Raw genomic sequence first — 15,338 nt, 5'->3', positions numbered from 1 at the left:
TGCTTTTAACAAATCTGTTTTTCTTCAGCATTTTGAAAGAACGTCACTGTTGATTGATTGACAACCGTCACACGTGTGCTGGGCTGATACGTTTGTAGTGTGTTGGAATGAGTGACTGAAGAGAAATGTAACTCCCTGACCTATTAAATGATATGATCAAACTGTTTTTCTTCCCTATATAGACTAAAACAATGCTCTGTGTGTGTGCATGTGTGCCTTTTTAAGGCTGCTTGTGTGTTTCTTTGTGACACTTCCTGTGAGCACTTTGTGCAGGAAGTGGCTTGTCACACTTTAACGGGCGTGTCTGGTGTGGCCCAAATTATGACATAATTTCAATACACAACCATACAGTCAATGTGCAACATTAGAAATGACCTCCCCATACACGAATGAAGGAACGCTTGTGTGAATTCATTGCTGTCTATATTAACAGAAGGAGATGAAAATCTCAGGTACACACAACCTGTTGTGTCAGGTACACACCAACATGCGTGTGTAGGAATTGCGGTACGTGTTCAAGTTTGCGGTTTATAAACTAAACTCTGATTCATGAGCGCTGATCTGATCTTTGCTGAAGGAATGATGTTGAAAATCATCATACTTCTTTGATCCAGATGCTTTATTTGTCGTGCTGCTAGCTGCTTAAAATCAAAAACCCATTCCGAAAAAAAACCCTTTTTGCCGTACAACTGATAAAAGAAAAAAGCAACAGATCTGAAATTGCTTAAAAGTCAAAAAACAGGGTTGGAAATGTCATCAGTCCCCTGATTGACAGCTGAGCAAGATTATAATGGTTTGGGCTGATCACGTTACCAAAGGAACCAAAAATAAAAAGATAACAAACCACGTGTTAATGTTTTTAAATTCCAACGGGTTTAACATTGAAGTAATAGTTCAACCAAAAATGAAAGTCATCATTTACTCACCCTCTTGTCATGTCAAACCCATTTGACTTTCTTCCGCAGAACACAAAAGAAGATATTTTGAAGAATGTGGTTAACCGGCACTCATTTACTTGCATTGGTTTTGTGTCCATCCATACAATAAAAGTGAATGGGTGCCTGCACTGTTCGGTTACAAACTTTCTTCAAAATATCTTCTTTTGTGTTCTGCAGAAGAACAAGCGTCATACATATCGCTGCTGTCCTTTTGAAACCTGGTATCTCCATGGGTGTGTCTCCCTTGTTCACTAGTCAGGGCACTGATCAGGGAGCACCGAAACGTTTGTTTTTCCCACAATTCCCACAATGCAACTCTAACAGGAAATCGTGACGTTTTTTGAAGCCGTTTAACCGAAATGGCATGAGCCAACTGTAGGAAATGCGTCAGAACTTTAGAAAAGACAAACGTGTATTTTAGTTTAAATATATAAACACACATTGCTAGACAGGCAAGAGTTATTTCATTATTATCGAAATATGGGTTAATTTTATTTCTTTGATTTGATTGGCCGAGTGCAGATGTTGACAGCAGTGGCGTGGCGTTTATATCATTCTGCTTGTTAAAGTACATGGGGAGTCTACGGTCTAGAGATGTTTTCACAACCATCTTGGTGAGGACATGCATTGATGCAATATCATCTCTAGCCCGTTACTCCAACCCGAACTTACTAAGTATCCTTAACCTCTTTTTAACCTAAAACCAAGTCTTAAACCTCAAACAGCCCTTTAAAGGGGTCTCAGGAAGTGAGGACCGCCCAGAATGTCCTCACTTTACTCTCCTTGTCCTCACTCCGCTGGTCTACGACTCAAACTGGTCCTCACAAACATAGATGCACAAGTCAAGTACACACACTCTGTTTCCTGTGTGATTATAGTGCATCTTCTGTCAGTTGTGGTCTGAAGTTTGACGCGTGTGTGCGTGTACATGTGTGAGACTGATCTTAATATAAAGTCAGTTATGTCTGCTTCATTGTGTGCAAGTGTAAAGAATGAAGGTGTGTCTGTTTAATATCAAATAATTAACAGCAAGGTTGTCATTGATTGACCACACGCACACGTTTGCATTTGGCAGACACTTTTATCCACTTCTGTCAGTATGGGTGTTCTCGAGAAATCAAACCCGTGACCTTTGCGATGCTAACGCAGTGCTTTACCAATTGAGCTACAGGAACACACACTGAGAGCAGGAGGAGAGAGAGGCATAACGAATAAACGGCGCGAGATAATGATGTTCAGAGATGTCTCTGTGCCGGAGTTTGAAGACCTTTGACCTTTTCACTGCTTCCAGACCTTCAGCCTGAGGTTCTGACATTTAATTGGCTCCCGCCAGCAGTGGGAGGTGCCAGTCAATGTCTTTTGTGTCATCTATTTGAACAGGTCATGTGATCTCTCTTGGTTCAGTTTAATGGGGTGTTTTCGCATTCCACAGCTCACGCGACACCCTCTCGTTTTGAGATTGTGGGTGAATCAGCGTTTTGTTATGTTGCCATGGAAACGTGTGTTTATGTACAGGACAGGTGGCTGCTGATGTCTTCCGAGGATGTGATGTTGTGATGGTCATTTGCTGGTTTGCACTGCCCCCATGTGTCAGGAATGAGCATCTGCAACACATTAATAACGAATGTGACTGTCCTGATATTTCATATTTTTAAAATGATGATTTATTAATGTCTCCTTCTTTAATATTGTCCTTAATATCAATAATACCATGTTTGAATCAATAGTATAGAAATTGTGTTATAATATAGAAATGGACACAATATGTTTGGCTTTCCTTCTGCTTTCTCTTTTCTCTTTTTGCTCCTCTTTTTTGTTCTTTCCCTCCCTACACCCTTGCCCCCTTTTATCTATTTCTCTACCTGCCCCTCTCTCTCTCTCTCTCTCTCTCTCTCTCTCTCTCTCTCTTTGTGTATTTGGTTCTCATTGGTTCTTTCCTGCCTCCTGTACAGACTCTCAAAAGGCTGATTCCCGATGAGGTAGGTCCACACGTGTGTGTCCTGTGTGTTTTTTTTAACTGCGTGTCCTGTCACCCTTGTATCACAGCACTGACATCACCCCGTGTGTGACATCACTAGCACTGTCCTCGTTGACCTTTAACCTCTCATGATGCATCTGCAACACTCGCTTTGCCTCCCTCACCTGCCGTCACACCCCATCACCCTTTCCAAAACACTGCACTACTGAACGACTGACCTCAGATCAGCCTTTCTCTGCCCTGACCTGCCAAACAGGCCCATGTGGACAATAGCCACTGATCTGAAGTCAGCGTTCAGTGGTTTTTACATGATTTCCTCTCGGCTTTGCCATCTCTCTGAAACAGTGAGAGGAAAAGTGTGAGGCACGTTCTGTGTATGTGTGTGTTACATTATGACTCGTAACAAAAATGTATGACAATAGACTATAAACCAACACTTATATAGATTTAATAGCAGGTTAATATTGCTAAATTGATTATTTTAGTAACGATAATAGTTTAACTGTTTAAAAAGGTGTTTTGCCTGGTTTGGAAAGAAGTAAACAGATGTTGGGTCAATTACACTTTTTTTTTTAGATCTGTTTCTTCAAAAGTACAACACGATTCATATTCATAAAGTAAAATAAGAAGAATACTCTTTACTTTGTCTAAAATAAGCATTTTATTTATTGTTGTCATGCCACCTTTTAAATTCATTCATTGATCTTTCAGTGAAACTCACACAACATCAATATAAATGTTACATTTTATGGTCATTTTGTCTGTTGTGAACCAGTTTTTTTTCATCTGTTATTGGATGTTAGCCATACCAAAGAAAAATATCTAGATGGGTGCACACCTAGATTTATTTTTTCCAATAAAAAATATTCTGTAACAACATAGAGTGAATAAATATGTGACGCCCCCTGCTGGCTGCTCTGTGTAAGTGTCACAGTGTGGTTCATTGATATTTATGATGATTTACTCTCGATTTGAAGATTGTTCTGAAGATCTGGATTTAACTGGATTACAGAATTTCCTGAAATCATGTCGTGTTTGTTGAATGCCAGACCAGACAAGATAAGAATGGACAGGGAATATTAAATATGATCTAACAACTGATCCCAGCACAGAATGTTCTGGCTAACAAATCAATCCATGTTTCTAAACAACGGCTGTGTTCTGTTTACTGCCTACTGCGTGCTATATACCTATATTGCCTACTACAATTTTATATTAAAAAGTATGCAGTATGCACGATAAACATTTTACAAAGTAGCATGCTGCATTTTTATATGACCTCATAATGTACCCGTTTCATTTATCAAGTTTTAACTTCAGAAAATAGTACATTTTTCACTCAGTTATATTTAAAATGTCCAAATTTGAGCAAACGTATCCGGTCTATGAGGTCATACTGCAAAATCATTATGTTCAGCATGCTGTTCCGAACACACCTACTGACTATCCAGATGTCAAACACACCTGTGTATTTACGTTGTCACGGGAGTGTTGACCTTTGCCCTTTGACTCTGTGTCAGCTGGAGCGATTCACCAGTATGAGGACGAAGAAGGAGAAGCCGGTCATGCTGGGAAACAGGCACTCATCCGCCGCTCAGTACGAGGTTCCATCACAGAGCAGCTCGCTGCACGAACACCCGGATGAGTATGTGCTACAGCTCTTCGAACAGATGCTGGTGAGTGCGTGTGGCCTGTTTGGGTTGTCTTTTATTGACATTGTTTTTCTTATAATTCTTCTTCTCTCTGTCTTTGTGTGTAGGTTGATATGAATCTGAATGAGGCGAAGCAGCAGCCGTTGAGAGAGAAGGACATCTCCATTAAGAGAGAGATGGTCTCTCAATACCTGCACACCTCTGCTGCTGTGAGCACACACGCACACACACGCACACACGCACACGCACACACACACACACACACACACACGCACACACACACACACACACACACACACAATCATCCATGTTTGTGCCAGTGCTTCATGTGATCTCACTGAATCGATCAGAGCTGTTAGACATTATCAGATGTACTTCCTGCGGCGGTCTGATGCTCTTCCTGTCACACACAGGAAGTGCTTCAGGTTTCTCTACAGATCTCAAAGAGAACAGCTCTTATTACATCATTACATTTATGTAACACAAAGCAACATTTAGAATATTTCAATATAACCTTATAGTGATTTTTGAGTTTGTGATGTTTGAAAAAAGTAATAAGTTGCATATTGCTGTTTATTGTCATAAGCAACGCGATTAAATGTTTTTCTTGTTAATTTAGTAAAACAAACGGGTACAATAACGGTTATGTAAGGCAGGGGTTCCCAAAGTAGGGGTCGCGACCAAAGGCCACAAGGGCGCGGTTGCAAGATGATGTCCAGAAATCTTTTTTTTTTTTTTTCGAAATACCGTATTTTATCAATAAGTTAAATATAAAACCATACAAATAAAAAGCCATCAGCCTTTCGAATTTCCTTCCCCTCGATCGTGACCCCTGATGTGATTACTTCACATTAACGACATTAGCAACCCGCATTAGGTTAGGTCCCGCAAATCCATTTACAGCACGAGCGTTAAACATTGCCATGTGCACGCAGATTATTTTTCAGGGATTAAGTTTTGGATATTTTTATTTCGTCGAAATGAAACGTTGGTTAATAACGACAAAAGACAACGCAGGTAGCGTTTGGTTACAAATAGCAGTTGAACGCCATGACTTCAGAGGCAGCGTCTGTGCATGAAGGCAGCCCAGAGAAACAGGGAGGCAGCCTAACGGAAGTCTATTTGAATTATAAACAGAGAGCGTCTTTTCAATAACCAGATAATCACATATTTAAAAACTACAATACCAATTTCTCACTAGAAATCCAATCAAAAGTAATTGAAAGTGAAAATTAAACTTGCATTTATACAAAACTATGCTCCAACGGGTGTTTCGGCCGTCATTTTATTTTTTCGAGCTTGAGCCTTCTCGACCAATCACGTTCCTCGCATGTTGTTATGGAAACGACAGGTCTCTGTCATTGGTTAGCTGTGAAAAATGTGCTTGACGTAGGACGTGTCTTTTAGGAACGTTTTTCAACCTCAAAAGACGTTCCGAGCTGCAGACAAAGTGGCTGCCGCTGACGTTCAAAATAGCGCTCGGGACGTTTTTGAAAACACGGTCAAGTGTGAACACGGCCTAACTGTGCGTTTTACTGAAAAATAACTCGTTGATCAGCCAATCAGAATGAAGCATTCCATAGCCTATGGTGTAAATTAAAATAATGCTTATTTTTAACTACATTTTTATAAAAAAATTGTATTTGTTATTCTTGTAGGTGTGTGACCTCAGAACTGCCCATGGTCATGGTTAGACATGATTTACACACTGTGTGTGTTTGTGTTTGTGTTTGTGTTACAGGGGAAGAGTCAAAAGGAAAGTTCGAAGTCGGCGATTGTCTATATTCAAGAGCTGAGGGGGGATTTGAGAGATTCTCAGTTACTGAGCTGCCTCGAGTCACTGCGGGTGTCTTTAAACAACAACCCTGTCAGGTACACACACACACACACACACACACTCTCAAATGCTCATGCACTCGAGTCATAACATCTGTATTAACGTCTGCTGTTATCTGATGGGTGTATGTTTGTGTGTTTCAGCTGGGTGCAGACGTTTGGAGACGAGGGTTTGGCTTTGCTTCTAACATTCCTCAGAAAACTTCAAGATGAGAGAGAAGAACCTGGGTAAAGAAACACGCACGTCTGATGATTATGCGTACACCAGTTATGTGAAGCTATTATAAATGAATCTTCTGTGCGTTTCAGGAATGCTGGGATTGGTGTTAAATGTCAACATGAGATTATTCGGTGTCTGAAAGCTTTCATGAACAACAAGGTTAGTGCAGATGTGCGCACATTTTTACATCCACACTGTATGTGCGTTTCATAAACTGTATCCTTTCTGTCTCAGCACGGTCTCAAAGCCATGTTGACATCAGCAGATGGAATTACTCTCCTTGTGCGAGCCATCAATCCAAACGTTTCCCACATGATGGCGGATGTCGTCAAGCTGCTGTCTGCTATCTGTATCCTGGAGCATCCCGACAACCCGTGAGTGTTTGTGTAGATGTGTCGCCCCCTAGAGGCCTCATATTAAAGACATCAGAGATGTGCTTGCTGTGAATCATGGGAAATGATGTTTTTTTCTCACAGTCCAAATATGTTTTCACTGTAGGTTTACAGGCACATTCAGGCAGACTCATGTATGCGTGTATGCCATGTGTGTGTTTCAGTCATGAACGTGTTTTGGAGTGCATCACAGAGCAGGGGGAGGAGCAGGACGTTGAGAGATTTCAGCCTCTGTTGTCCGGCATGCACAAAAACTCCATCGCTCTGAAGGCCGGCTGTATGCAGCTGATCAACGCTCTCATCAGTAGAGTAGAAGAACTGGACTTCAGGATTCACCTGCGCTCAGAACTCACGAGACTCGGCCTCAGAGAACAGCTGAAGGTGACAACACACACACACACACACACACACACACACACACACACACAAATAAGTATTGATGACACACACAAACACATTTAAATAACAAGTAAAACCAAAAACGGTCATTTCAAAAATTGTGCTCATGTTTGTCTGTCTGTAGGAGGTGAAGTCAATAGAGAATGAGGAGCTCCGGGTTCAGCTGCAGGTTTTTGAAGAACAGGCCGAGGAAGACTTCGAAGACCTTCGCTCTCGTTTGGATGACGTCCGCATTGAGATGGAATATCCTTCAATTTATTTCTGTCACAAACACTCATGTATAGAAAGATCATGGTTTAGCAATAGTTTCAAAGGGGAACTATTCACCCAAAAATGAAAATTCTGTCTCCATTTCCTCACCCTCAAGTTGTTCTAAACCTGTTTAAATGTCTTTGTTTTGCTGAACACAGAGGAAGATATTTGGAAGACTGTCAGTAACCAAACCGATCTCATCCCCCATTACTGCCATAGTAGGAAAAATGAATGCTATGGGAGTCGATGGGGGATGAAATTTGTTTGTTTACTGGCATTCTTCAAAATATCTTTCCTTGTGTTCAGCAGAACAAAGAAGTTTGTACAGGTTTGTAACTATCTGAGGGTCAGTAAATGAAGACAGAATTTTCATTCATTTAACCTTCTGATTGTAGTTCCCATACCGACCACCAGGTGTCTCAAAGGTGCAGAAACGTTTTTACAACGTGAAACCAAACCTTCAGCTTACAGGTTTTATTTCTTAGATTCGTTTTACTTTTCTCATTTCATACCTTCACACTCTTTGTGTAAAATGCTCAATAGTAATTTTAAAATGATTATTGCACTATTATTTTTATGAACTGTAATCTATGCTATCGTGACTTTTTGGGGTGCCCTGTAAATACAATTGATATGTTCGTAAATCACTACGAAGGTATAACCATTTAGTTTCACCGCAGTATTTGTATTAAGGCATTTAATCTTTCAAAACATATATTTTGTTAAGATGCTCATCAGGTTTCATCCATCAGGTGGCGATCAGAACCTCCTGACTCTACATCATTTACATTCAATCACAACCAGCTTCTCTCAATCATTCACAAAAAAGCGAATTATATTAGAATAATAGGAGTTCATTGGCTGTGTTGTTGTTCTTTAACCGTGTGTGTGTGCACTGATATGAACGAAGTCTTCCAGATCGTGATGAACACAGTGAAGGACTCTAAAGCCGAGCCACACCTTCTGTCCCTGTTCCAGCACCTGCTGTTGGTCCGAAGTGACTACATGGTCCGGTACGAGCGCTCATCTGTCACCTTCTGACCTTCACACACCCTTCCTCCCTGACAGGGTTCTGTGCCTCACAAATTCAGTTCATGGACACATTCTTTTACTCCAAACGTTTTGCAAATAGTTCATTTGTTTTATTTTCAAACAACTTCTGACAGGTACATCAAAACCATCTTGCGATGGCATAAAGACTCAATTACTTTGGATATTAAAATATGTTCGCCACTAAAAGTCGTGTAAACAAATACTGTAATGTGTTACAATTGATTGACGTTTAGTACAAGAATGATTATATCGTTGAGTCAGAGAGAGGGAGATGGATGAAGTGAGAGAAGTGGTGATGTCTGATTTATGGCTGGCAGGAGGCGGATGCGGTTGCCGCCGGCGACCAGCTGTAAATAAGATCCCAGCCACTGTACGACACCCCCGCTTCAATTAACTACCAGACAGATACACACAGCAACATTAAAGCTGACAGGAAGCTGGAGGTTTACACGCACACATAAATATACGTCAAAGCTGTGTTTGCTCGATAAAGAAATAGTTTCAGTGCACATATTCAATTGAACTCTTTATTTGTCCTGTATGTCTAAAGTCACCCACACACACTTTTATTCTGTCTTGAGAGAGCCTCAGACACACACACACACACACATTTGACTTGTGCGTGTCGTTCTCTTAGCAGTGTATTTCTGTGTGTGTGTGTGATGTTTGTTTCTGGGTGTCAGATTTGTTACAGATTGTTAGTCTGTTCAATGTGATCTGACTTGATCTGACCTCCAATTGGAGGTGTGTGTGTGTGCGCGTGTGCGTCTCTGTGTGCGTGCGTGCGTGTCTGTGTGTGCGTGTCTGTCCGTGCGTGCGTGTGTGTGCGTGCGTGTGTGCTTGTGTTTCTATGCATATGTGTGTGTGTGCTTGTGTTTCTATGCATATGTGTGTGTGTGCTTGTGTTTCTATGCATATGTGTGTGTGTGCGCGTGTGCGTCTCTGTGTGTGCGTGTGTGCGCGTGTTTCTATGCATATGTGTGTGTGTGCTTGTGTGTGTGCGTGTGTCTGTGCGTGTCTGTCTGTGCCTGTATGTGTGTTTGCTTGTGTGTGCATGTGCATGCGTGTCTGTCTGTGCCTGTGTGTGTGTGCGTGCATGTGCGTTCGTGTGTGTGTGTGTGTGTGTGTGTGTTCATGTTTGTATATCCCGGTGGGGACCTAAACCCGAATACACACCAACACATGGGGACTCGTGTCACTCTGGGGACCAAAACTGAGGTCCTCATGGGCACAAAAGCTTATAAATTGTACAGAACAATATTTTTTACAAATCTAAAAATGCAAAAAGTTTTCTATGATCTTTAGGTTTAGGGATAGGGTTAGGGATAGGGGATAGAATATACAGTTTGTACAGTATAAAAAACATTACGCCTATGGACTGTCCCCACGGAGATAGTAAACCAGACGTGTGTGTGTGTGTGTGTGTGTGTGTGCGTGTGTGTTTGCTTGTGCGTGCGTGCGTATGTTTCTTGTTTAGTTATATTTGTGAGGGTCCAGTTCTCCTCAGTAACACGGTGAACTATCATAACAACCCACTTGTGAGGACATTTTACTGGTCCTCGTGGCCCATAAACTGGTCAGGTCATGTTGTTTTTAATCTGATGTGATTGTCAGGTTTAGAGGTAACGTTAGGGAATAGGATATATCATTACCCTTGTATTTAACATTCCAAATAGTTTAGTAAAACAAACATGTTTGTGTCTAAATGCAGTTTGTTCACAATGTAGCACAGTGTACGGCTACACAGTATATACTCCAATTGTTCGAGTCTGTGAAACAGAAATGAAAAGTAAATGGCCTCAGAGTCACCCGTAACTTTTTTAAACGAGGAAAATAAAGTGAAAATGTGGCGTAAAGGATGAAGTTGTCGTCGCTGTCATCAGCAGAATCATTTCATGCGATTTTCTCCGGCAGCTGATGTGCTGACACGCTGCAGAAAGTGACGCCGCTTCTGTATAATTATAATCCAAATATAACCGCAGACCGAATCCCCAGCGGCCCGTCTGCCCACAAACAAACTCACTTCACTCGCTTTAATCACGGACCAGAGACAATTAATTACAACCATTCTGATTCCTCCAGAAACTGCTCCCATCCAAAACAGACACCAGGGGTCTCTCTCGCTCCACCGAAGAAACGCAAATACGAGAGAGAGAGAGAGAGAGAGAGAGAGAGAGGGGTGTGGGGGAGCGAAAGAGAAAAGAGGGCAAATAAAGGGAAAAAGAAACAGTTTGGTGGAAAATGAAGAACATATCAAGTTCGTTTCACACCGGGTCACGATGGCAGATTTCTCACAAATAGTCTGTCTGGAAAACTTCTCAAATATCAGGCCGACACAAACACACAGGTGACAGCTACTGTCGCACACACACACACAGGTGACAGCTACTGTCGCACACACACACACACACACACACACACACACACACACACACACACCGTACTGCACAGCTACACACAAAAACATGTGGACTTTGTTTCAAATCTAGTGAGCGGCCTACCTAGACAGCGTTAAATGAATTTATGCTTTCTAGACATGTAGTTTAGGAAGCTTTTGAAACGCATCCGTAGTGTGTTTGCACAAACTCATTTTGAAGGGTCACAGGAGGTCATCCGGAGTGTTTGCTGTCTGCTGAACTGTGTAATGAAAATCTCTTATATTATGTATTAAGGTGTTCTCCGCGGCTCTGTTCAATCTCTGCTCAATATCTCTATTTGGCTTCATTCTGAGCTGCTGAACTCATCCTCAAGTCTTAGACAATACAGTGTTTGCTCATTTATCTCTCTCTCTCTCTCTCTCTCACAGGCCTCAGTACTATAAACTCATTGATGAATGTACAGCTCAGATAGTTCTGCATAGGAATGGCTGTGATCCTGACTTCAAATGCCGAAAATTTGACCTGGATGTTGGGTACTTAATTGGTAAGACACACATTTTCTTGAAACCGAATGCAGTGTAATACCACACATGGCCACGGGGTGGCAGCAGTGGGCGCCACAGAAAACATTACAATCTCAATGCTCATCCAAAATAATCCTCCATGACATTGAGACGGTTCCAAAACAGAGTCCGCGACCTTAAATCTCACAGCTGTTTTCATCTTCGGATTCTTTAACTCGGTCATGTACTTTGGCAGAAAACTTCTCCCTTGTTTCCCTCAGACTTGCTTTCTTCCGTTCATCCATCCATACTTCCCACTGTGCTTCTATCCATTCTCCTGAACTCTCTGTCAAACATCTTTTGGTTCTCCTCTTTGCATTCCCAAATGTCCCACTTCTGTCCTGTCTTCTGTTGTTGTGCCAAAACTTGAAAAGATTTGAAGTTCTGTCTGTCTGACACCTGTGATGTGAACTCATCATCATATCTTACCATCAAGAATCCCTCCCATTGGCCGCTCACCTCAGCGTTGACCCTCGCGCCATGTGGCGGTGGCTTTTGATTGGTTGATCTAGCATCCATAATTTTCCTAAAGGCTTTTTTGGTGGCCCGATGAGTGATGTTATTGATTCAGACTTTACAGAGGGATGAGAAGAGAAACTTGAAAGATTTGGCACAGACGGAGGTTTGGTTTTAGATGTATAAATGCATGCTCACTCGTTTTGCTTTTGGTGATTTCAAAGGTGGTTTTGAGGTTTTGTGAGGCTTTTTTAGCATGAGTTTTAGATGGGATGGAGCGAAGAGAAGATTTTAATTAGATCGCTCAATAATCAGAGCACGAATCACAGGAGGCAGAGAGACTCATCAGAGTGAAGGGCACTTTACACACACACGCACGCACACACACACACGCACGCACACACACACACACACACACACACACACACACACACACACACACTCCATTCACTCACCGCCTGTCTGTCTATTTCTCTAGATAACATGGTTGATCAGACCAAAGTGGAAATTAGTGAATCCAAGGCCACGGAGCTGGAAAAGAAGGTACACACACACACACACACATGGTTGAGTTTGTCTGAAAAATACACACATTGAATAAACTCAGTCTTTGCAGAAGCACCTTGATCTATTGAATGACACTCAAATATTGATCAAAACTCCCCGATCCTTATAACAACAAACGCGCACACGCGTGTGCTGCTCACAGACGCCCCCCGCTGTCTCTCTCGCGGCCGTTCGCTGACAGATGTGTAATTTGGGAGGTGAGATGAGCAGAAAGGAAATTTCCTGCCTCTTCCTGACAGCTTCCTTCCACACACACTCTACAATTACCCTTCTGTGTGCGTCCGTGTGTGTGTGTGTGTGTGTGTGTGTGTGTGTGTGCGTGCGTGTGTGTGTGTGTGCGCGCGTGCGTTCAGGATGCATTTGTGTACTTTTATGTGGATGCACTTTTGAGAATGTGTATAGGTTTGTCTTCTTGCTGAATCATGTTTTACTATAAAATCAAATGAGAAAAATAAGAAATGTGGTATTAACATTGAAACTTTAATTTCGTGACATTTACAGTCGGCACATTTTCCACTGGAATCTCATTACTGTAATGCTTCCGGATGTTTGTTTGTGGAACAAAAGTAATATTTTGCAATTTAAATACTTCCATTACAATCCTAAGCAGTTTTTTGGGGTGAAGTGACATGAGATTCTGCTTCATTTGTGTGCGTGCGTGCGTGCGTGTGTGTGTGTGTGTGTGTGTGTGTGTGCGCGTGTGTGCGTGTGTGTGTGTGTGTGTGTTACGAAGTTTTCTCTTCATCTGTCCTGGATTCACTCTTAATTAACAATGTGTGTTGTCAGAGAGAGATGGTGAACTCTCATTACTAACACACAGAGAATGAATGAGTGTGTGTGTGTGCGTGCGACCCCCTCCATTTCCACCGCTGTCACATAATTACACGTCTGGCTTGCAAACACTCGCCTTCAATGTCAGCGGAAATTGTCACACTATGCGCGTGTGTGTGTGAGGGCAGGACAGGACAGATTTTGTGGGAATTTGTGAGGTGAATACTAAAATCCTGAGGGACTCAATTTGGTCTCAGTTTTGTTCTTGAGTATGTCCTCTGAGATAGAACAACAAACAGCCTTCATATCGATAAACAGTGCCGGTCGCTTTCTGAACACAGACGGTCACTTTACAGTTTATTGATCGCAGGGTGCACCGTCACTGCCGTCGCATTGTTTGGAATTTAGACTTTCATACCTGCATGACCGACTGCACCGCCTTTGACAATCTTTTTACCAAATCCACAAGACTACCATCACATATTTTTACACACAATTTGATAAAAAAATAAACAGATATTTATGTGTGCCAGAATGCCAGTCACTGACTGAATACAAGTTCATTAGACAACAAAATCATTAAATACTGCTCAAAATGTTGATTGATGAAAACTGATATTTTTGTGGACAGGTTTTTTGCATTACATTTTTGTTTTAATTTATGTGAGTTCTACAGCTTTTTGTAGGTCAGATTTAATATAAACAGAGTTTGTCGTCATAACACAAACAAGCAACCGAAATCAAATCACTGGGGTTTTTCTCACACATACAGGTAGTTTGTATAATTTCACGCATATTTCATTGCCAAAGAGTCTTGTGTGATGTCTGTGTGTGTGATTAGTTGGATGCAGAACTGATGGCGCGTCACGAGCTGCAAGTGGAGCTGAAGAAGATGGAGGCCGATTATGAGCAGAAGGTTTTGGAGCTGAGCGCAGAGAAAGACACGCTGGGAAAAGAGAAAAGCGATAAAGAGAAAGAGAACCAGGGGCTGCAGTCTGATATCAGCCAGCTGAAAGAGAAGGTACCAGAGTAAACCATCAGAGACCAGATGAAACCATCATTTACCCTCAGAGACCTGTGTGAACCTTAACAAAACTTTAAAGACCAGATTAAACCACCAGAGAACAGATTAAACCATAATTTACCCTCAGTGACCAGAGTAAATCTTCCCATACCTTCAGATGCTAGAGTAAACCATCAGAGATCACATTAAACCATCATTTACCTTCAAAAACCTGAGTAAACCTTCACATACCTTCAGAGACCAGAGCAAACCCTCACATACCTTCGAAACCAGTGTAAACCATTAGAGACCAGAGTAAATCTTCCCATACCTTCAGAGGCTAGAGTAAACCATCAGAGACCAGATTAAACCGTTATTTACCCTCAGAGACCAGAGTAAATCTTCCCATACCTTCATAGGCCAGAGTAAACCATCAGAGATCACATTAAACCATCATTGACCCTCAGAGGCTAGAGTAAACCATCAGAGACCAGAGTAAACCATCACATACCTTCAGAGACTAGAGTAAACCATCAGAGACCAGAGTAAACCATCACATACCTTCAGAGACTAGAGTAAACCATCAGAGACCAGAGTATATCATCCCATACCTTCAGAGGCTAGAGTAAACCATCAGAGACCAGAGTAAACCATCATTTACCTTCAGAGACCCGAGTAAACCATCAGAGACCAGATTAAACCGTTATTTACCCTCAGAGACCAGAGTAAATCTTCCCATACCTTCATAGGCCAGAGTAAACCATCAGAGATCACATTAAACCATCATTGACCCTCAGAGGCTAGAGTAAACCATCAGAGACCAGAGTAAACCATCACATACCTTCAGAGACTAGAGTAAACCATCAGAGACCAGAGTAAA

At 41.8% G+C, this 15,338-nt stretch overlaps 1 protein-coding gene across 1 annotated transcript in view; it reads left to right on the top strand.

Annotated features, from left to right (window-relative positions):
* LOC130563535 (protein diaphanous homolog 1) overlaps nucleotides 1–15,338 on the top strand; it is an 84,891-nt gene that overhangs the window by 17,363 nt on the left and 52,190 nt on the right. The window contains exons 2-14 of the mRNA XM_057349116.1: nucleotides 2,891–2,917; nucleotides 4,437–4,592; nucleotides 4,676–4,777; nucleotides 6,310–6,440; nucleotides 6,549–6,632; nucleotides 6,714–6,783; nucleotides 6,859–6,998; nucleotides 7,181–7,397; nucleotides 7,540–7,658; nucleotides 8,564–8,680; nucleotides 11,527–11,642; nucleotides 12,596–12,660; nucleotides 14,297–14,476. Coding sequence (XP_057205099.1) covers nucleotides 2,891–2,917; nucleotides 4,437–4,592; nucleotides 4,676–4,777; nucleotides 6,310–6,440; nucleotides 6,549–6,632; nucleotides 6,714–6,783; nucleotides 6,859–6,998; nucleotides 7,181–7,397; nucleotides 7,540–7,658; nucleotides 8,564–8,680; nucleotides 11,527–11,642; nucleotides 12,596–12,660; nucleotides 14,297–14,476 — 1,524 coding nt within the window. The remainder of the gene's footprint in view (nucleotides 1–2,890; nucleotides 2,918–4,436; nucleotides 4,593–4,675; nucleotides 4,778–6,309; nucleotides 6,441–6,548; nucleotides 6,633–6,713; nucleotides 6,784–6,858; nucleotides 6,999–7,180; nucleotides 7,398–7,539; nucleotides 7,659–8,563; nucleotides 8,681–11,526; nucleotides 11,643–12,595; nucleotides 12,661–14,296; nucleotides 14,477–15,338) is intronic.

Source organism: Triplophysa rosa, linkage group LG13 (assembly GCF_024868665.1).
Source record: "Triplophysa rosa linkage group LG13, Trosa_1v2, whole genome shotgun sequence".
Lineage (NCBI taxonomy): Eukaryota > Metazoa > Chordata > Actinopteri > Cypriniformes > Nemacheilidae > Triplophysa > Triplophysa rosa.
This window is presented reverse-complemented; position numbering and strand designations above follow the sequence as displayed.